The sequence below is a fragment of the Trematomus bernacchii genome, unplaced genomic scaffold (genome assembly GCF_902827165.1).
Source record: "Trematomus bernacchii unplaced genomic scaffold, fTreBer1.1, whole genome shotgun sequence".
NCBI lineage: Eukaryota > Metazoa > Chordata > Actinopteri > Perciformes > Nototheniidae > Trematomus > Trematomus bernacchii.
The window spans coordinates 18,905,862-18,927,619 of record NW_022987648.1 but is presented as its reverse complement, the minus strand read 5'-3'; the positions used below and the strand labels follow the sequence as shown (position 1 = coordinate 18,927,619).

General features: G+C 39.4%; 4 protein-coding genes across 9 annotated transcripts in view; all 4 read left to right on the top strand.

Annotated features, from left to right (window-relative positions):
- Positions 1–7,622, top strand: part of myo10l3 (myosin X, like 3) — a 52,050-nt gene extending 44,428 nt beyond the window's left edge. The window contains exons 26-41 of the mRNA XM_034134318.1: positions 179–302; positions 578–821; positions 958–1,053; positions 1,259–1,352; positions 1,699–1,754; positions 1,870–2,012; positions 2,197–2,391; positions 2,526–2,683; positions 3,121–3,244; positions 3,620–3,917; positions 4,026–4,233; positions 4,409–4,545; positions 4,691–4,814; positions 4,894–5,349; positions 5,625–5,816; positions 5,914–7,622. Of these exons, the coding sequence (XP_033990209.1) occupies positions 179–302; positions 578–821; positions 958–1,053; positions 1,259–1,352; positions 1,699–1,754; positions 1,870–2,012; positions 2,197–2,391; positions 2,526–2,683; positions 3,121–3,244; positions 3,620–3,917; positions 4,026–4,233; positions 4,409–4,545; positions 4,691–4,814; positions 4,894–5,349; positions 5,625–5,816; positions 5,914–6,018 (2,754 nt within the window). The 3' untranslated portion in view covers positions 6,019–7,622. The remainder of the gene's footprint in view (positions 1–178; positions 303–577; positions 822–957; positions 1,054–1,258; positions 1,353–1,698; positions 1,755–1,869; positions 2,013–2,196; positions 2,392–2,525; positions 2,684–3,120; positions 3,245–3,619; positions 3,918–4,025; positions 4,234–4,408; positions 4,546–4,690; positions 4,815–4,893; positions 5,350–5,624; positions 5,817–5,913) is intronic.
- A 901-nt stretch (positions 7,623–8,523) lies between these two features.
- Positions 8,524–12,362, top strand: pttg1ipb (PTTG1 interacting protein b). Of its 2 annotated transcripts, none has more exons than XM_034134679.1 (7): positions 8,524–8,723; positions 9,081–9,136; positions 9,301–9,409; positions 10,041–10,143; positions 10,548–10,613; positions 10,979–11,025; positions 11,486–12,362. In XM_034134679.1, exons 1-7 carry the CDS (start codon positions 8,621–8,623, stop codon positions 11,527–11,529), a joined length of 528 nt encoding a protein of 175 aa, XP_033990570.1. In that variant the 5' UTR covers positions 8,524–8,620; the 3' UTR covers positions 11,530–12,362. The 2 variants fall into 2 exon arrangements, with proteins under 2 accessions (XP_033990570.1, XP_033990569.1); XM_034134678.1 differs by having other exon boundaries at positions 8,558–8,723; positions 9,075–9,136.
- A 313-nt stretch (positions 12,363–12,675) lies between these two features.
- On the top strand, positions 12,676–16,194 carry sumo3b (small ubiquitin like modifier 3b). The gene is made up of 4 exons (XM_034134498.1): positions 12,676–12,796; positions 14,062–14,190; positions 14,348–14,419; positions 15,068–16,194. The coding sequence occupies exons 1-4, from the start codon at positions 12,776–12,778 to the stop codon at positions 15,131–15,133; spliced, it is 288 nt and encodes a 95-aa protein (XP_033990389.1). The 5' UTR covers positions 12,676–12,775; the 3' UTR covers positions 15,134–16,194.
- A 2,416-nt stretch (positions 16,195–18,610) lies between these two features.
- Positions 18,611–21,758, top strand: part of fmnl2a (formin-like 2a) — a 46,805-nt gene continuing 43,657 nt past the window's right edge. For all 5 annotated transcript variants that reach the window (XM_034134345.1, XM_034134347.1, XM_034134348.1 and 2 more), the window contains exon 1: positions 18,611–19,260. In XM_034134345.1, the coding sequence (XP_033990236.1) occupies positions 19,147–19,260 (114 nt within the window). In that variant the 5' untranslated portion in view covers positions 18,611–19,146. The remainder of the gene's footprint in view (positions 19,261–21,758) is intronic.

The window sequence follows — 21,758 nt, the reverse complement described above, 5'->3', positions numbered from 1 at the left end:
TCTGACTTTGAGTAGTCTGTTCAAAGTCAGAGTTGCCTGTTCTTTCTTGAAAACAACAAAAAAATATGCAGGTTTTAATATTCAAATGTGGAACACCAAATTCTTAAATACATTGCTCGTGCAGCTATATCCCTGAAATACAGCACTCGTCATGAATGCTGCTTTTTCTGTCTTTCAGTTTATTGACAGCGATGAGGAAAACGATGGCTTCGTGGACACAGATGAAGAGGTTTCCAACGGGAGAGTGAATCTGCTGAATGGCACTGGGCCTCCATACTTCCACGGCTACCTCTACATGAAGAGTGAGTACCTTTACCAAATCACTACCCAGCAGGCACACATCATTTTAGCACAGCTGAACGCGGCATTTCTGGTTGTTTTATCAATTTTAAAAAACAGTCTTTCTTTGTTTACTGCTTAACTTTGTCTTTATGTTCCAGTACTTGTATTGTCTGCTTTAGCTGTTAGCTATTAAATGACTGTGAATGGTTTTGTGTATGGGTGTCTGTTTTACATCTCCCATAACACTGAGATTTCCTATACAAAATTAATAAATAAACATCCTCTCCGCCTTCAGGTGGTCTGATGATCCCCTGGCGTCGGCGCTGGTGTGTCCTGAAGGACGAGACCTTCATGTGGTATCGGGCCAAGCAGGACTCCCTCAAATCCGGTTGGCTTTACAAAAAAGGAGGAGGAATGTCCACCCTGTCTCGGCGCAACTGGAAGATGCGCTGGTTCGTTCTGCGGGAGTCGAAGCTCATGTACTTTGAGAGCGACAGCGAAGAGAAGCTGAAAGGAACCATCGATGTCCGAACAGCCAAGTGAGACCCTGTCCTCCGATGTTGGGATTCAAATATATATGTTTTACTTTTCTTACCTATTTTGGGGGTTTCATTATATGTATCAAAGAAGAACAGAACAATATAAGTTTTTGTCTGACTGTGTGTGTTTCTGTAGGGATATAGTGGACAATCATGAGAAGGAGAATGCACTGAATATTGTGACTGACGAGAGGACCTACCACATCTATGCTGAGTCCCCAGAAGATGCCAGGTATGATATATCCATAGATTCTATAGATATCATGTACTTACTGTGTCTGTTTTGTATGTGGTGTTTTTCTTTGTCATAATCTCTCTGTTAAATCCATGTGTGGGATAAAGTTCCCCCTTGTGGTTGCCAGAGGAAATTCACGATGTGATTTTCAATGATATGTTTGCTGACTGTTACTTTCTGAACTCCCTCTGACCCCATCCAGTGGTTGGTTCAATGTGCTGAGTCGGGTCCACAGCGCCAGCCCGGAGCAGCTCCTGGAGATGAACCATGAGCAGGCCAACCCCAAGAATGCAGTGGTGAGTGCTGCTTCACCTCGCCTGGGCCCCAGCCTCAAGTCAACATCTTTCAGCCGTTATAATGAGGCGTGTAACTGAATCAGCTATAGTATGATGGTCCAGATTTGGGTCATATGGTTATTTAAACTCAAGAAACAAAATACACACACTGGTTTATTATTGTCCATTTGTACAGTATGGTCAATCAAATATTGCAGTGGAGTTAATAGGATTTGCAGATTTAGAAATTAAATGAAAAGCAACTGGATAACAAAATAATGGAAAGAGAAACATGAAAGCCACATTACATAGAAATACAATTACCACTATGTACAATATGACAATGTTCCCCCCCTTTTCCCTCCAGGGCACACTAGATGTGGGCTTGATTGATTCTGTTTGTGCATCAGACAACCCGGACAGGTAAGGAACAACGATAAAACTAAAGGATATATTCAGACTGCAGTTTTAGTGGAACTGCAGCATGTACATATAATATATACGGATAACAACACTGTTCATGTGATCTGTTTTGCAGACCAAACTCGTTTGTGATCATCACGGCTAACCGAGTGATCCACTGCAACACAGACACAGCTGAGGAGATGCACCACTGGATCGGCCTGCTGCAGAAATCCAAGGGAGATTGCAGGGTTGATGGACAGGAGTTCTTAGTCAGAGGTCAGTCAGTTGAGACACACTCTGGGATGTTTAGGATGTGAGAGTTGATTCTTGTAATTGTGCGGTAGGATACTTCTGTTTAGCTGAAAAGATCCTGCACGGAAAAAAAACAAGATGCTATGAATTAGGTAAAAAAAAAGTTAATATTAAAAAAATATTTACAACAATATGTATCTTCCCTCAGGCTGGCTACATAAAGAGATGAAGTCAGGAGCAAAAAGCTCTTCTCTGAAGCTGAAGAAGCGCTGGTTTGTTCTCACTACAACCTCTCTGGACTATTACAAGTCGTCGGAGCGCACCGCCTCCAAACTGGGAACTCTGGTGCTCAACAGCCTCTGCTCCGTAGTGCAGCCGGACGAGAAAGTCTTCAAGGACACTGGTCAGTTCAGAGTCAACGTTATTCTCAGTCGTCTTGAGCGACAGAAATATACTGATATACTCTCAAAGGTATCTGATCATTTTTAGAGGTGATAGTTTTTTACGGCTTCTAATGACTTTGTTTTCTTGACACAGGTTACTGGAATATAATAACCCATGGGCGTAAACACTCTTACCGACTTTACACCAAAATGCTGAATGAAGCCATGCGGTGGGCGAATGCCATACAGGGAGCGATAGACAGCAAAGTTCCCATTGAAACGCCAACACAACAACTCATCAGGGACATCAAGGTATTAAAGGATTATTCTGCATGCTTCCCTCTGTTACTAATGTCATGCAAATATCTGATTGTTTGTGTGCAATATCTGACAACAAGATGAATGTGTCTCATATAATAATATTTAAAAATGTAATTCTGCTCTACATGCTCTTAACATATTGATATTTTTTAACTCCAATTATTTTCAGTCATGCAAACCTTTGGCAGGGACACACACTGTAGTAAAGTGAGGTACTTCTACTCACTGAGTGTGTGCCGTGATTTTCTTAAATGTTCACCTCTTTTTCTACCACATAACTGTTTACTGCAAATATAATGCTCATCACTGATATTTCTATTCTCTTATTTTTCCTAAACTTCGTTAGGTTGTTTACTTTAATTGCTCTACTTTGTCGTGAAGTTAATTCATGACCACTCGACTAAAGATCCCGTCTTCTGTTTGTCCAGGAGAGCAGTTTGAATGTGGAGGCTGTGGAGCAGACATACTGGAGGAACCCCATCCTGAGATATACCCAGCATCCTTTGCACTCCCCTCTTCTACCTCTGCCCTATGGAGATGTCAGCGTCCACTGTGAGTTCAGTGGCCTGCAGCAACTGTTAGCAAGCTGTTCAGGACTTCTATTAATCCTGACAGAATCAAATACTCTATTTACATTGTTTGACGATACACAAAGCACATACTCCAATATTTTTCGCTTATTACAGTGACACATACCTCAATAGATGCATGTATATGTTTATGCCATTTAAAAGCCTCCTATACATTGGCAGATGTATCCGTTTTTGAATGCACTAAAATAAACCTTTAAAGCAAATATTTACCATAATATCTGAAAGTGATCTAATATCATTTTACTACTAATATGTATGAAGTAAAGAAACCTGTCAAAAATAATTGTAGTTGCCTTGCTTGAATTGAAATCCTCCGTCTGTCCCTCTCTCCCAGTGCAAAAGGAGAAGGGTTATACCAGCCTGCAGGATGAGGCGGTGAAGATTTTCAACTCACTGCAGGAGATGGAGGCCGTGTCCGACCCCGTGCCAATCATCCAAGGAATCCTCCAGACCTGTCAAGACTTGAAGCCTTTAAGGGACGAGGTTTACTGTCAGCTGATCAAACAAACCAATCACGTCCCCCACCCAAACAGCCTGTCCAATCGCGCCCACTGGCATCTCCTCACTTGTATGAGCTGCACCTTCCTGCCCAGCCGAGGCATCCTTCGCTACCTCAAGTTTCACCTCAAAAGGTACAGTGTATGTCTGGTTATGCCATGATTCATAACAATCCTATAGTCAAAATGACAAAGGGGTGACACCTCGACTTCACTGTCTTTGTGCCTTTGTGTTCTTTAAAGGATTAAGGAGCTGTACCCCGGCACAGAGATCGAAATGTTCTCCCATTTCGTTAGTGAGTCTCTGAAAAAGACCAAGAACAGGGAGTTTATTCCCTCTCAAGAGGAAATCGTGGCACTGCTTACCAGACAGGAAATGACCACCACAGTGTACTGCCACGGAGGAGGCTCCTGCAAGATCTCCATTAACTCACACACCAGTGCTGGAGAGGTAAGCTGTGGTCATTGCTGCACAGGCTAGTTTACATGTTCCTTTTGAAAGATATCATTGCGATTACCTTACACAAACTCTGATAAAGATATGTTGTTTTTAAGCTTGGCTAGAGAAGGAGTTTTACTAATGCAAACTGAGGATTATGATTGTTATCTTGTGTTGCTTTTTCCAGGTGGTGGAGAAGCTGATCCGAGGTCTGGCTATGGAGGACAGCAGAAACATGTTTGCACTCTTTGAACACAACAACAATATAGACAGAGCTGTGGAAAGCCGAGTTCTTGTGGCTGATGTTTTGGCCAAATTTGAAAGGTATTCTAACATTCCTGGTTACTTTTTATTACACATAATGTTTGATAATATTATTTAAAAGTAGGCCCCTGTTACATAGGATATTTAACATATGCAAAGCCAATATTTAGATAGGTAAATGACAGGTTTGTGGCTTTTCCAACAGACTGGCTGGCAGTGAGGAAGCTGAGGATGAAGGCCAATGGAAACTCTATTTCAAGCTTTACTGCTTCCTGGATGTGGAGAGCATGCCTAAAGAGGGGGTGGAGTTTGCGTTCATGTTTGAGCAGGTGTGTTTTAATCTTCTTCATACACCTTTATAAAGGTTCATTCACAAGTCGGTGCAAATGATGATGCTGTTCTCTTCAGGCCCACGAGAGTTTGACCCGCGGACACTTCCCCTCCCGAGAGGAGACCCTGCAGCACCTGGCCGCTCTGCGCCTGCAGTTTCTGTTCGGTGACAAAGCGAAGGTCACCTGGACTCTGGAAAACGTCTACCCTGTGGGTCGCCTACGCAACCGCATCCTCCAGTTCACCAAGGTGGGAGCAACCTCAGGGACAGGCCAAACTCTGGAGCGTCGGAGGACCAGCTTCCTGGACGGGACCCTGCGACGGGGGCTGAAGACCGGCTCAATGAAGAAGCAGCGCATGGAGGAGGAGCAGATGTTGGAGATGTGGATAAAGGAGGAGACGTCTGCCACCAGGGCGAGCATCGTGGAGAAGTGGTCCCGCCACACCGGGGTGGACCAGCACCAGGCCATGCTCAAATACATGACCATCATCAAGGAGTGGCCTGGATATGGATCCACACTGTTTGACGTTGAGGTAAGTTAACGCAACTTATACTAGATGTGTTAAAGAAGATCAGTTTTAGCCTTGAAGCCTGAAAAGTGTTATTTGCACTTAACCTAATAGAAAAAAGTAATAACCCTCATAATGAAATAACTTTGTGATAAAAATGTCCAAATGTATTACATTTTCAGGACATAATTGCATACAGGCCTTGATACTGGTCCAGCAGATCAGTGTGTAGTTACCTGCCAGCCCATTGCACATACTGTCTTAAGTTTATATCTCCCTGTGTTTGTGTATTTGTCTAGTGCAAAGAAGGAGGCTTCCCTCATGACCTCTGGTTGAGTGTGAGCGCTGAAAATGTGTCTGTCTTCAAGAGAGGAGAGCCCAAGCCTCTAGAGACCTATCCATATGAACACATTGTTTTCTTTGGCGCTCCGCAGCCATGCACCTACAAAATCACTGTGGATGAGAGAGAAATGCTCTTTGAAACACCACAGGTACGTCATATTTCCCACAGATAAGATTGTGTGTGTTTGAGGGAACAGGATTTCAGAATTTGCTTATCTTCTCTGATTTTGTGTTTCATCTATACAGGTTGGAGAGATCACAAAGATCATGAAAGCCTACATAAACATGATTGTGAAGAAGCGCTGCAGTGTGAAGTCTGTGTCCAGCTATGGAACTAACTGGATCAGGTGATGGACTTGACAGGATTCAAAACATGTTCAGATAAAGTACACCTGACGGATAACCCAAGAGAAGAGGAGTGGACTGCACCATGAAAAAGAATCTCCTCGATAGAGATTGTGTTTCAGAGGTTTTCACTGACTACGTAGCAACGCAGAAAACAACTCCATCCAGAGAAATTCATTTCCACAAAGAGACAAAAAAGGCTCTTGTGCTTGTGGCAAAAGTGGCAACATTCAAGCTAAGCACCATTTTAAGCTTTACACTCGTCCCGTGTTGCTAACCTCCATACAGTCTCCAAACATGATACTCCCTCTCATTAGTTACACTGGTCATTTCTCACCTCTTGAAATGTATATTCATGTATATTTTTGTGGATTTGAAAGAAAAACAAATCAAAAAGACCCTACCCCTTTGTCTCACATTTCACAACAGATATTTATTCGACTTCTGAATCCAAAAGTGTACAACATAAATCCAAACTAGATAAAAGAATGTGTTTCATTGGCAGACTGACTGTTGTCCTCTCAGATTTTGCGCCCAATTGTAATGAATGTTCTCCTAAATGGAGATTCCCTCAGGTTATTGTGTTATATAACTGTTGGGAGATTATCTCCCTTGCCTTATTTAAGTTTTCATTATTATTCTGGACTGAAGGATTGAGTGCAGATTCAGTTGTAGTTATGGCTTTCACCGCTGCATGTGCTACAAAAGCACATCCCTAATAAATACAAAAAGAAGGAAGTTCCACATGAACCACTGCATCAGTGGAGATGCAACATCTATAACCACTGCAGTCGAGTATTTTGTCACAAGACACAAGAACTAAAATAATTAAAACTATGTTGCGCTTCTCTCCTAGAAAAAGTACTTTGTGTATGTTGTGTGCAGACTTTAGGTTAAGTTGCTGAAACTGATGTTCCAGGATGTGTTTTTAGAAACAAGTAGGATATTGCTTGTTGAGTACGTCTGTGTCTAAAGATTGTTTAACTGTGTTTTTTCAGTGATGTCAAAGGCCATGTTTGGGTGGGTGTATTTATTTATGGAAGTATCAATGGATTGGGAGCGTAACCGTCTGAGTGAGGTTATTGGCATGCTGGAAATGTATTGATGCAGTCGTCATAGTACTTTTGTTTCTCTTTTATTGGTGCATTCTCAGACAAAGAAATGTAGATTCAAACACGTTGTTCATAACTATTGATTTTCTTCATTTTGTGCCGTTTCTTATCTTTTGTCAACGTAAACAAACTTTTGTGTGTTGCCCTCGACACCAAACATGCTCAATTCCTTCTGTTAATCTTATAAGATAGTTTCTCTCTTCCAAGTAAATGAACACAAAGGATGCCTATGCCAGTCAACTTACAGTATAGTTCATGAGTATGATCCAAACATTACGAGCTTAGTATTTACCTCACGATGCATTACCGTCTTCCGTCACTCTCCAATCGTACTCACTTGGGAGATCTGGTCAGCTGCCGGCGGCCACACCAGAGACTGATCTTGCCATTGACGATGACTGTATTTCTGAGATTTCTGATTATTTTGAAGAAGAAAAATCAGAAAATGTTTTATATCAGAATTTAAAGATGCTTTAATAAATTATTGTATTTGAAAAATGTGTTTTGTTTGTTATTGACTTATTGTCAAATTAACTGAAATTGTTCCATTATTGTTTAATGTGATTTTATTTTAATGTTTTCAGCCAGCCAAGTCTTTTGTTCTGTACCTCTCTTTGTCAAGGGGACGGTCTGAGCGATGTGACCTGAACGCAGCATAGAATTTAAGCAGAGGTTTGTTCCAAAATAAGCATGATTTTAATATACTGCATACATAAGACACATCTTATTAACTGTACTGGATCATCATGCTGTGGAGAACTCTACTAAAAGTAAAATACCATTCAGAATAATGTATTATGTTATATTGTGTTTTTATAACTATTGATGCATTTATGATGTTAATCACTTTAATGTTTTGGTTGGTCAATTTGGGGCTAATTATACTTACTGGATGTGCTGCTATGTAGCTCTATGAATTTCCCCCTGGTGATCAATAAGTATTATTATTATTAGTAGTAGTAGTAGTAGTTGCAGGATTATTAATAATAATATGCACAGGAGAAATTAAATTATCAATTATAAAGCTCAACGGCCTCTTGTAATTCCAATGATATCTAAAAACCTTTATCTATCTTAAAGTGTCTTTCACCAGACGAGGGCTTTTATTTGGAAATTTCTTCCGAGAGGTTCGCCTCATATTTGGTCATTTAATAAGGTAAAATACAAATAAAAAACATAAACAATTGCAGTTGCTTTTCTGTTCACTATAGTTTAACAAAGGAAAAGCAAATGAGAAGTTACACTGCCTTGGAACGTTTCAAATTACATATACTTTTTTTTGCTGTTTTAAAAAATGCTGTTGTCTCGACAATGTCTTCTCTTTTACATATATACAAACAATAAACTTATTTCCTGGCATCACTAACATATGTTTGCAGCTGTTTCATGAGACGAGCGTCAGGGGTTGATGACGTCAGAGGGGTCCACCCTCCGGACTGAGAGGTTAGTGTTGCTGTTGTTTCTCGCAGTCCGCACGAGCTCCCACTCGCTCCACAATGGCCGGAGTTTACACACTTTCAGCCTTTATTTTAGCCTTCATTTTCTTCGGTGTTTTTATAACCACGGAGGCGCAGACTTCGACTCCTGCTCCAGACACGAGTAAGTGTGTTTTTATTTCATTTAAGACCGAGGCGTTGTGCTTTGTTGTGTACACAACTGGGTCAGGGGGTGGTCACATGATAACAGAAAATGGATTATGAGCAAAGATTATCATCTTAATTCATTGTGATGGCTTCCAAACAAACTTTAACTAAGTTTCTCTGTAATGTGAATGTGTGTTACTGTAAACTCTGTTGAGGATTTTTCCCAGTGGCCAGAAATATTAACTTCTAGTAAGATTTGATTTCCTTTCTTTTTAGGCCATTTATACAACTGCTTGAATTTACACCATAAAAGGAAGGTCACTATGCCCTATAACCTACAATATAACAATCTGTAACTTGTAACTTGTTTCAGTTCCCTGTGCCTTGAGATCCAACACCAGCTGCTCTGAATGTCTGCAGAATGTAACAGTAAGTCTGTTAAACTCCAGCCAAACACAGATAGATAAGATAAGAATTACTTTATTGATCCCAATTTAGGACATTTTTGCAAGTAACTTTCTTCCGTGTTGTTAGTAATACTATGACCAACAATATGACCCTAAGCACAGTGTTTGTTCCTGTTTTTGTTGCAGTGTTTGTGGTGTACACCAACCAAACAATGCTTGGACTACCCAGTGAAGAACATCTTGCCCCCCAGGAGTGTGTGTCCACTGAATGATGCACGATGGGGGTTGTGTTGGGGTAAGACTCACTACGTTTACATTACACTTAAATGTGAAAAAAGGCTCAGTCAACCCAAGGCCTCAGATCACCATTAATGCCAACCTGATGTGGCTGTGTCCTTCAATTATTATCGCAATATCAATATATTGTCCGGGTCATTTTTCAAAATAGAAATGACAAACATTCTTTTGTCACTACTTTGTTTTTTTTACTTGATAGTAAAATCAATGTTAAACAGGCAATTTTAAGACCTCAACTCATGCTTCAGGTATGCTGATGGGCATTTATGACTATTTTATGATATTTTAGAAGTCAAACAATTAATCAATCCATATAATAATCAATAATACAAATAATTACAGCCCTAGTATATGACATATATCAGACAAATACTACTTTTTTTTGTTTTACCAATAGTAAAAAAATGTATGCGACTAGTTTAGTACTTTTAAATAATACTGATTGAATTAATGATTATAGTGCCAATTCTCCACAGAAGAACCATAGCCCACTTTTAAATGACGACAATGTTCTGGTCTACTAAGAGCCCAACTGCTTTTGTCCAACCGGAGCTGTAGTGTGTATTGCGATGCATTGACTCATATTCAGTGCTTCCTTTTTCACTGTGTACCTTCCTTTTTATTTCCAGTAAACTTCCAGATTTTGATCATCACCATGTCAGTGCTGGGCGGCGTCATCATCATCAGCATTCTGGTTTGCTGCTGCTGCTGCTGCAAGTGTGAAAGAGTTGGGTAAGCATAAAGCCATGTGAAGTGCTGGCTCTGAAATGTGGTTTAACATGGCAGGAGGAGGACGGGGAACACAATGGGTTGATTTTCTGCGAGGCCAGGCTGATACCGCCGTCTCCAAAAGCCTGCCAGAATTTGTAGCTGCAGCTTAGTTTTGAGGAAAAAACATGAATCTTTCTATTTAGAAGTGGTCTAGCCTTTTGTTAATGTAATCAATTAGCCGCTTTCACACCAAGTACACCAATGGCTTTTGGATGATGAGGAGACGGATATACAGATAAGACTGATTAACTGTTGCATGCTCCATTACGTGCTGTATTAGGCTGAATGCAAAGCACATCAGTCTCACTATTGTCATTTATTTTGCAATGCATATATATGTATAATCACATATTCTTTTATTTTAGGAACAAGAGAGAAGACGTGAAGGTTGAGCGACAAACCCGTGCAAGGAAGAGCCGTCAGAAAGCAAAGTAAATGGCTATGAGGACGGGATTTAAAAAAAGATAAAATAGAGACCCTTATTACTGGTACTGTCATTATACTGTAGATATAACAAAACAACTAACATACGAGTGAGTCTCCTGCACTACATTTAGTTGACTGTCCACATCATTATGTTGATAAAAAACATTAATAAGGACATTTAAAGAAAACTAATAGTATTTCTAATATCAATATTTCTATATCAAATGTGAAATAGGGTTTTTGGTATAAACTACAGCTCTCTACAGTAGTACTTTGTTTTGATCCTCATTGAGAATTCAAAATGTGTAGATGTGAAGGCATCCACTGTTCTCTGTTGTCCAACAATTTGTCTTTGTTTCTCTCCCTACAGGAGAACAGAAATGCAGATGAGACATGACGAGATCAGGCAAAAATATGGTGAGACTATTTCCTTGTTTGTGCAGTTTAAGTGGGTAATAAATGTACTTTTTGAATATAAAAAAATATATCTTTGTTTACATACTCAATGATGAAACAGTTGCAAAATGAATGTATAATGGGATACAATTAAAGAGACAACATGAGATAAAGATAACAACATTTGAGCCGATAAAACAAGAAAACAGCATTCATCACAAATCAAGAGAAAGAAGCAATGTAAAAACAACCAATTTAGTACATTAGCTCCATCTACTGGATAAAAATGACTCTGCATAAACAGTGTACATTTATTTTCCACATTTTTATTGAAATTGTTTTTGGGGAAAACAAGCAATTTAGAAATATGTTTGCTTTTAGAAAATTGTATTTGCATCCAACTTTCAAAACTCTTTCAATACAGTGCTATGCTGGAAGCCATAAAATGTGTATATAATTTGTTCTCTATTTTTATTTGTAGGTGTTGCAAAGGAAAATCCATACGCCCGTATGGACGATCATTAAGAAGAATCTCAGCGATGATTCCTCCACCAAAAATCCTTAAGTTGATCTTATTGATGCCAGTAACATTAAGATATGAAACTGTGATGATCTGATTTCATTTCAGTGTTTGTCAAAACATGTCACCAAGATGATCTGAATTTATTTTTGACTAAGTGTGCACCATATTTTACACAGTTTCCTTCACCTAATATTTTATGCACATTGTTTTCTGCTGTTAAACCAGGTTGATATTTCTTTTGTCTTTTCATAATATGAGATTCTGTTTAGTTCAAAGCATATTGTCCAACAAGCTATACAAAATCACTGTGTTATTTTGCATAACATGCAGTATTGTTAGTTTTGTACAACTCAAGAGAAGTTCAGAGCAATTGTGGTTCTTAAATAACAGCAGTTTCATTTTAGTTGTAATACGCACTATTTTACTGATCTGTTCTGAAAGTACAACATTTATTTTTATATAAAAAGTTTATAACATGTGACTTAATGGATGAAAGAAATGTGTTTTCTTGAACTACATGCGAGTGATTTGATTATTGTGCAGCTTTTGTTTGAAACCAATTGGGACTATTTTTACTTGCTTGTAAAGTGCTTTTAGCACCAGGAAAAGCGCTATATAAATAACATGTTTTATCATTATTGCTACGATTTATAACATAAATACATTTTAATTTTCTTTTGTGACTTAAAAGAAGTAAATCAATTTCCATAATTTACAAATGTCATAATTTCCCTGACACACCTTACCCAAACACTTTTACAGAAACAAGAGGATTCAAATGAAACTGTTCTGTACTGAGAGAAATAATGGAACTATTAAACCCAGTGGAAAGTAATTTCATATGTGTGCTTTCATATATCTCTCACTTCACCAAGGAAACTAATATTCTGCAAGTGTTTCTCTATATATTCATTCATGTTGCAGTTCCTGAGAGCAATGTGTTCTTCTTGGTTTGTTGTGTTTTGTTTCTGAGTCCCAATGCAAATGTTGTTTTAACTATTTGGATCTTCGGTCAAATGCAGAAGGGCCCTTTTGTTTTCCCTATCTCGCGGGAACGCGCAAATTAGATCACGTATCCGCGCTCACGAATAAACGTGAAGCACGTGACTCCTTTTTGTCGAATTAAATTTCAAATCACAGTACGCGCGCGCTCCTGATCTAAACGAAAGAGCCGGAGGAGCTGATAACACGCTTCACAGTTAACAGCCTGCTTCTGCGTTATCAGTAAACCAACGGTAAAACAGCACAATGTCTGAAGAGAAGCCAAAGGTTTGTAACATTTCTCTGTCTCTTCGAAGGAACGTCTTGTTCGTGTTTGCTGTTAGCTGCTAATGGTGCCAGTTTCAAGTTAACGTTAGCACATTCAGCTAAGCTAACGCTAGCTGCTTCCAGGCTACAGACTCCGCATTTGAGCGGGTCGACGGAGAAAACAAAGGTTGACCAAATAGCGGATCTTTTGTCGAACAGCGCTTTGTTTGGACTGTCCCCTCAGTATGAGCATCCGCTACTGCTAGCTAACGTTTCTTAGTTGTTTAATCTTACATTGAGGGTAGGTTTGTTAACGTTGGCTTCGGAGATTGCAAGTGAAATGAATGATTTGTGTTTTCCCTTTGCGCCATTGTGGATTTCAGCGCCAGTTTGAACATGACTAGCTTGCTATGCTAACCACAGGGGGACACAAATGATTCAAGATTGAAAGGTTCAGATGCTTTATTGTCATGTGCACGGGAGCTACAGTGTAGTTATAGCAATTAAAAGTTAAATCTAAGGCTCCTCCAACAATGCAACATAAATATACTGTATATGAAATACAACTATACTCAATATTGCAAGAAGAAAAAGAGTATAACTAAATAGTACACGATTATGTTGCAATACCAGTGTGCAAGTCATGCAGGAAAATACAACTATTAACATGTCAAATTAAAAAAACATTAGCTAAATGTTGTAGAAAAGGTTTTAAGTAACCAAGTAAATGCAGAAGTCTATATACATGTAAATAAAATGTAAAAAAAGCAACAACATGATGTAGAATAAATGATATAAATACTTTTGTGAGATGAATTATATGGAGTTATGAAGGTGAGTGTGTGGGTTGGAGTTGAAACGTTTAAGCTCGTCGCTATGACCAAGCTCTTTCTATTGAAACTTTAACGGAAGCTAACATGAGTTTGCTGTTGTTGTAGAGTCACCTCATACTACCGGACACCGGCAGGTTAACGGTAAATGATGGCGGTTGGTGGCTGCTTGTACTAACCATAAATACATCCATGGTAGTAACGGCAGAGGTTGGAAACAGGAAGACTGAACAGTGTTGTCTTCCTGAATGATTATGATCTAAATTAAATGCACTTTTCAATACATTCCCACATGGTGGTTTTAATTCGTCATCGTGTAATGGGGGTCGTCGTCAGGATTCACTAGCAGCACTTTTCGACCCCCTCTAAATAAACATTAGCATCATGTGGGAGTGGATATTGGATAATGTCATCATATCTCAGTTTTTTTTGCTAATGAGTGTTTTTTTGTTGCAGGAGGGAGTGAAGACGGAGAATGAACACATAAACCTCAAGGTAGCTGGTCAGGATGGGTCAGTTGTACAGTTCAAAATTAAAAGGCATACCCCTCTCAGCAAACTAATGAAAGCCTACTGCGAAAGACAGGTACGTTTATTCTGAAAGACTGAAACATATACCTGTCGGTAAATTGAACCTTGACTTAATAACCATCACAATGGAATGAATGACCCAACTGTTGTTTATATTTTTGGTTTATAGCTACTGGGTGCAATATTTCATTTCTGTTTGTTTTGTCTTACAGGGACTGTCAATTCGTCAGATAAGGTTTAGGTTTGATGGACAGCCAATTAATGAAACGGACACACCTTCACAGGTTAGTGAAAGCTGGTCTTGTATTGTAACAATGGATATGATAAATGAGTGAATATTCATCATTCACAGTAGGGCTGCACAATATAAGAAAAACTGACTTTACAGTTGTGTCTGGCGCACCGTCCCTCCCTGCTGGGGTGTTACACTTCAGGCCTTCCAAACCAACACACCCAGCAGCTGACTATGACCCATCGATTTGATTCACCTGGTCAGATGCAGGACTGCCAATTGAGAAATGTAGAAATATACCTGTTTGATTATGAAATTGTAGCACCTAGACTAGGAAATGATTGGAAAACACTGGATAAGTAAAGAACAATGATACATGAGAGTTTTCCTTTTGTCATGACACATGTTACTTTGCTGACATTGCACTTCCTATGATGGGACTATAGCACGTGTGCACAATGTCAATGTAAAACAATATGTTGTGCAGCCCAAAACAATTTTTATTGAACAAAAAATATGAATATTAAAAACTAGTAGCCATCCCCAAAATAACATTAATATATTTGTCTAAAAATGTTCATTTGAAACAGGAATTACAGAAAACAAAGCAGAAGTATTGAGGGTTTGATACCAAGCTCTACTTCTAAGGAGACATATTGTGCATTGGCTGTAGAGTAATATATATGTTTTGTTATTACAGCTGGAGATGGAGGATGAGGACACTATTGATGTATTTCAACAACAGACCGGGGGAGTCTTTTCTTAAGTTGGACCTGGACTCTGGAAAGAACATCCACACCAGTTCTTCCCTATTGTATTTGTTCTCCTTTTTTTTTTTTCACTCTGCTTGGTCAGGCTGTTCACAACATAGAAGAAGGTAGAAGGTTTTGCATTTTGGGCCAAAAATTAACTTTGAGATGCAGGGTAATTTAGAAACATGTTTTATTCACATTAATGGATGATTTGAAATTGTCCAGGGACACGTCTCAGATCAGATATGGCTCGTAATGGGAAAACAACTGCATACTTTTGATGTTGAAATGACCTCACGCATGTCTATAAACCATAAGCTAAACTACAAGCCAAAACCTTGCTTTTTCTTCTTGTAAGTTTTCCAGATTGTTGTGAGCATTTAAATTCAGGGGGGCCTCAGCTACTTTTAGTTCATGTACTTGATAGGATTGCTATGGAGGAAAACTGCTGGATGGGAGCTTGTGGTTATTCTTTGTAAACAGGAACAACATATTTCCCATGTAATAAAGTTGTCTTTTTTTATTTGATGTATCCATGCCCAAGACAAATGCAACTTCAAATCCATATGGATGTTTTACCTCAATATGGTCACCCTCAACCCAATGGTAAATAAAGTACAGTAATGTTTCTGAACCAAAAGGCTAAATCAATATTCTTTTATAAAAGGGTTTGGTTAATATATAATATGTTGATGTAAAGGGTTACTGTCTCTAACGGTGGTCTTTGTTGTCACACAGCAACAGAACAGTTCTCTCGATGTGTTCATTGATTTCTTTCCAACTATTCAGGACTCTAGAAAACAAATATTTCATCTTTGCCAGTGAAGAAAATGCGTATCTCATCTAACAATATATATTTCAGTTAATGTATAAACTATTCAGGCAATACTTTGCTGCCAATTTTAAAATGTTTGTCAAAAATCTATCCAAACAGTTGCTTAGTTTGTTGGACTCGTGTGTTAGTAGAAATATCATGTCCACTTAGTTTTTGCAGGGTGACATGGACATATTTCTTTTGATTTGTACATTATTTGTTGTCCCTATACTGTATACAATAAATATAGTTTGATACTCAGTCTCTGGCATTATGTTTATGTGTAGACCTATAATATTCATATTTCATCTTTTTTAAACCTCCACATCTTGGGTGTAAATAAACAAATCAATTAAAGGCCTGACTGTCAAAAATAATTGTTCCTAGACTGGATGGTGATATGATTTGTAACAAAAGGTGCACATACATTCAGGCCACTAATGTATGATGTTGGAATTAGGGTTCATTGTTTCCAGGTGTAACGTCTGGAACAGTTAATTTCACCAAGTCAATAATTATTTGATTTGTTTATCCTCTTGAAAAAGTTGTGATTTGCAGACAGCGGTCTTACCCAGAGTGGGCAATACACTCTCCATACATTAGAGGGCATTGTTGCTCAGAAGATTTACAGGACTACGTCTTGCTCAGCTACATCTGCATCTCTACTTCATCACTGAAGTCCCCAGCCCTTAATTTAAGAAACAAAGACGCATTTGTTGCTCCACTCCAGCCTTTTGAGGGCCATAACTCCATGAGTCTTCTCTTAAGAGAACTTCATTTCACAGATGTTAACTCAACTGAGCAGCCAATAGAACTCCCCGAGCCTCCTCACACAGAGCTCTGATTGTGCTGTCTTTATTTCTGGCATCTCCTTTGCATTTTATATTTCCTTGTGGATATATCTGGAGTCTCATATTCCCCTAGACATCTTGGAAATGCAGCTGCAAGGTGCCCCCTCAATCTATACATTCAAAAACCTCATCAGTATGTTGGTAAATGCTTCATATATAAATGTAAATAGATATTAACTGTACTGGCCAGATTGCTGTCAATGAATAACACGTTTTTGTTGCTGTGAGTCACAATCAGCTGTGGTCAGCGATGCTTGTAATGCAGCACATACCATCAATTGTCTATCTTAAGTCATGCACTGCTCTGCTCTCAGTGAACAGTGAGGTCTATTTGTTTGTAATGGTTATAACATAATTGGTTCATTAACCACACATTCACAGAGACTGGAATTATGAGAAAAGTGTATTACATGAGTTTGTGTTCCCAAGAATAACTTACACAGATGTCTGTAAGATATAAATAACTGCATTAGAACTAATAATATGTCATGTAATACTCTAGCACACATATAAACATTACTCATTAAGATGACATAATGTATGCAAATTGATCTTTACAACATTGAATCAATTGAGCCCAGTCAGTTTTCATTAAAGCTAAAATGATGGATGTTTCTTTACAAACTCTTAACATCCAAATACTGGTCCTATGTTTTTTTTTGCATTTGTTGGAATGAGTTCTAATCTTCAAGCTTCTTCCTTCATACACAGTTTGAATGAACAACATAATGAGCAGCATCCTCTGAGTAAATATAACCCAGTAAGTGCATACACATGTTCTACACATCACATACATCATACAACACAAGGGGAGGAGTCTGAGCAAACAAGTTTAACTTGGGACACGTCATTCTTGTATGAGCTCAGTCAACCGTGTTAAGCATCCTCCATGTCTCCAGCCAGCAACCTCAGATGTGACACCATCCCCCGTTGAATCAGTCCAGCAGCCTGAATAAAACCACTGTGCATCTGGAGAACCTCTGGATCGCCTCCAGAGCGCTGTATGCTGATGTCATCCTCTTGTGCGTAATGTGGTCCCCACCCTGCCAGCAGATCAGATTTCATCCCATTCCATGTTGAGATCTTTAAGGGAGTGTTAAGGGAGTCAGCTTATGTCATCATACAATTGTTGTCATGCAATCATTTAAGAGATTTTACATAACCACGAAAATTAGTGATTACCTAGAGTCACTTGATAAATATTGCTTTGATAACTTTGAATAATAGTATTTTATAATATAGTAGACTTTTTTTATAGTAGACATTTAAACATCACTGTCTTTTGTGAAAAGGATCAAAGATTAAATGCAGGTGTGCTAGTTCCAGGGTTTTGGTGCACATTATAGGTCGATGCCCCAGCTTACTGGGACATTATATTCATGTTGTGAGCTACACCTGTGCCATGGCAAAGTCAAAGTGTTTATTGTATATGTAAAGTGATACAAAAACAACAGTAAAATAAAGTGTTATGGTCCCTAAAGATAGGGCTAGAGTAGACTGCCAATTTACAAGCTAGGCCTACTCTGGGGGAAAAAAACGTTCACATCATCAACTCTAAAATGAAGTTGATGTAAGTTTGATATTTCATTTTTTTATTCATAAAGGCAACACATGTAGGCTACCCCTTTAACATGATTTAAAATATATTGACTAAAAGCCCATAACCTACATGAAGAGTACATAATGAATTCCCTTCAAAGAGCCCCTGTAACTATCCTGGGGGGGACCAAAGTTCTCTCACAATGGACTCGAAGTACCACAATGCAACACAACAAATATCATCTCCTTAGCGACGGCTTTGGGAACTACGCCCCGAGAAGAAGTCGGAGGCTTGCCCCCTGAAAGGACTCTATTGTAGGGAGGGATGAATCGTGCAGCGGTGGTGTGTGTGCTGTGAGTGTGTGTGTGTTTGTGGAGCCCCCTCCTCCTTAACTAGCTGGTCAGCAGCGGAGGGATTATCGAAGCAGTTCCACTCACTACTAACAGACGGGGAGACGGGGGGGATTGCAAAAAAGCGTGAATCATGCTTGTCGTCATTACTACCGGCTGGGAGTGGAGCCGAAATTGTGCAAGATACGGATAACAGCGAAGAAAGGTCCGTGTGGAAGTTTCCAGGTCTCCTCATTCCGCCGTGAAAATGCCTCACCAGGGGCTCTGCCGCTGCTGCTGCTCGGACCCGTCGCTTTATGCTGCCTCCTTCACATGTGCTTTATGTTGAAGAACAGGATATAAACCTCTAAGAAGTCTGCGAGAGTGACAAAACCAAAGGACCTGAGGATATTTTTATTTATTTTCGCCGTGCGGAGAATTTCTCAAGTGAAAGAAGGAGGGAGAAAACTTGTAGGCTAGTTGTTGGACAAACATGGGGAACGCAGGGAGCATGGACCAGCACACTGATTTCAGGGGACACAACATGCCTCTGAAACTACCCATGCCCGAGCCTAGTGAATTGGAGGAAAGATTTGCAACCGTTTTGGTAAGTAAGAAAACGTTTTTTTTTCATCTGTCTGCTCTTTGTTCCCTCCATGCTTCGCTGTCCTGGGACGGGACAGCTGTGTGTTGGTGGGTGCTGTTTGTCCAGCACGCATGTCCTTTGTTGTTCAGAGAAAAGGGCTATTCCGACCAAAAATAAACTTGTGTTAGAGGCACAAGAGATTTGCATCTGTTGCAATGCTTGAATACTGATTAGAGGGTGAGGTAACACTTATCAAAGACTTTTCAACCCTTATCAAAGTGTAGTTCAACAGGATAGTGAACTTATTAACACTCAAATGTAACTTTTTTTTAAAAAACTCAACAAGTTTCTGAGGCTTTTAACTTTCCTTACACCATGCTGAAATCCACACCTCTCATTTGGGCTCCCTTGACTTCAAACACAACATATTAAACGTTTACTGTACTTTAGCCTTCTTATTCAGCAGCCTAGGTCCATTCCAATGCTTCTGTACATTTCCTAAATTTTTGTAGTTACACCTGCAGTTAAATGATTGTTTTTATGGCAGTTTTTCCTAACTTTATGAGTCCAGGCGCTGGCTCACTACTGAAGCTCTAAGTGCCCAGCATGCCAGCTCCTTTTGAAACATCTGTCACATCATAAAGTGTCAACCAGCGTCTGTCAACAATTATGTTACCTGAGAGGGAATGCAGCACATTCCTGGTGTTGTTGAAAGATCCTCCAGACTTTGAAGAGCTTTCAAGTCAGTTAATAGGAGAAGGAAAAGTGTTGATGCTGATGGTTGACTAAAACTTACAACAATATGTTGACTGACTAATGGGGAATAGTTGTAAGAAGCCCCATTGGATGTAAACTACATTTCATTGTCTTATTACTTGTACTCAATAAAGTTGAATCTTAATCTTAAATAATTATTAACCATATTAACTTGCACTACAAAATGATTACACAGGCCATTATTGTTGCTATCAAATATCTGTTGCTGAAGGAGACACTTTTCCGCACAAAGCTCCCCAGCCAGTGAATAAAGGCCTAAATAGAAGAACAGTGCAGTGATGGTGAAATTTGAGAGCTGGTAAGATGTGGGTCAAACGTGATTGTTGCCTGTTCCACTGCTCTCATGAACATTAGCTGCTAATTTTAATGTTGAATTTGCTTTCAACCTTTCTTTGCTGCTTTTATTCTGGTTCAGGGCTTTGCTTTTGCTAATGTTGAGCATGTTATGTAATGATCTTGTTCTGCAGAGATCTTTTAGCCTGTAAGCCCATTACAGAAAGTGGATCAAGTTGAGGTGGAAGTCAAAGCATTGTGTGCTGCTGTGTAGTGTTGGGGTGTGATTGCTGCTTGTCAGAAGCTGATGAATCCCATTTTGCGCTGGAGGTAGAAGCCTTTGGGGCAGTGAGGTCTGACGTAACACAACAGAGGGATTTGGACCTTCTCCTTAATCACGCCTGCTTTTAGATTTGCTTACTTATGTCTGAGCATTGAGGTTTCCCTTCTTACATATGGGTTTCTAAACGTCAGGAACACTTACGATCCAAAAATATGTTGTACAAAACTAATCCTTATTATGCTTTCAAGAAGGAAAACAAATCCACCTGTCTAACTTGAGGATTTTGTAGGCTGGCTGTCAGAAAAGCAGATCCTCACAGCATGTCAGGAACTCCCCCACTCACTCCCTTCCTCACCCCTGCTGCCAAGCATGATGCCTCAGCTCATGGTGGGATGGAAGCCCTCCAGCTTTAGAAGAATTTAGTGCTCTAATCACATCATTTAGTGTTATTTACTGCCATTTAAACCCTAATGTGTCTCAGACGTTTCTGATGGCTGTTGGCTCCATTGATGTGAGTGGCACTGTGTGACTCTGATGACCTCACTTTGGTTTGAATAGCAGATGATAAGGATAATACCTCGTCACCCCTCTCAGTAGCCTTCTCTAACATATCAGTGGTAACCAATGCTGATGAGTCAACATTTAAGTGTACTTGGCTGCTGATCATCATTCCTTTCACCTAATCATTAATCGTTTATTTTGTATCCTCTTTATAAACACCTGACACTTTTAGTTTAAGAATTACTGCAAAGCAAGTCTTCCCTCAACCTAGGCGTGAGGGAATGGCAGCCGGACTGTTTACCTTCCACTCCTAATATGTTTAATCAACAGGCAAGCCCTGGGTAGCAGTGGCGAGCCTTTTGGATTAAAGTCTTGTGCCGTGTTCCACCACATTCAAGCACACGCCTAACTAAACCCTTGAATTTCCTATCAAGGACATACAGTATTTTAATTCGGGTCCATGCTGTGTGATATGAAAAGCCTCCTTTGAAATATTGTCTCATGACCTCAAACATCTGAGCAGACCATATGTGTGTAACCACACAGAGAATACGGATAAGTGCTACAGCAGGGATGTACTGGGAAGGAAATTCAGGCCGGGGCTTTGAGATGAAGAAGCCTGACATTTTATCTGGCAGTAATTTGAATGCCAATACAGTTTTTGTAATATATAAAAACTTGTATT

Coding starts and splice junctions, on each gene's coding strand:
- sumo3b (XM_034134498.1), top strand. CDS start 12,776: ATGTCTGAAGAGAAGCCAAAG. Junction 12,797..14,061: donor TGTCTGAAGAGAAGCCAAAG/GTTTGTAACATT, acceptor TTTTTGTTGCAG/GAGGGAGTGAAGACGGAGAA. Junction 14,420..15,067: donor AAACGGACACACCTTCACAG/GTTAGTGAAAGC, acceptor TTGTTATTACAG/CTGGAGATGGAGGATGAGGA.
- pttg1ipb (XM_034134678.1), top strand. CDS start 8,621: ATGGCCGGAGTTTACACACTTTCAGCCTTTATTTTAGCCTTCATTTTC. Junction 8,724..9,074: donor GACTCCTGCTCCAGACACGA/GTAAGTGTGTTT, acceptor ACTTGTAACTTG/TTTCAGTTCCCTGTGCCTTG. Junction 10,144..10,547: donor TGCAAGTGTGAAAGAGTTGG/GTAAGCATAAAG, acceptor CTTTTATTTTAG/GAACAAGAGAGAAGACGTGA.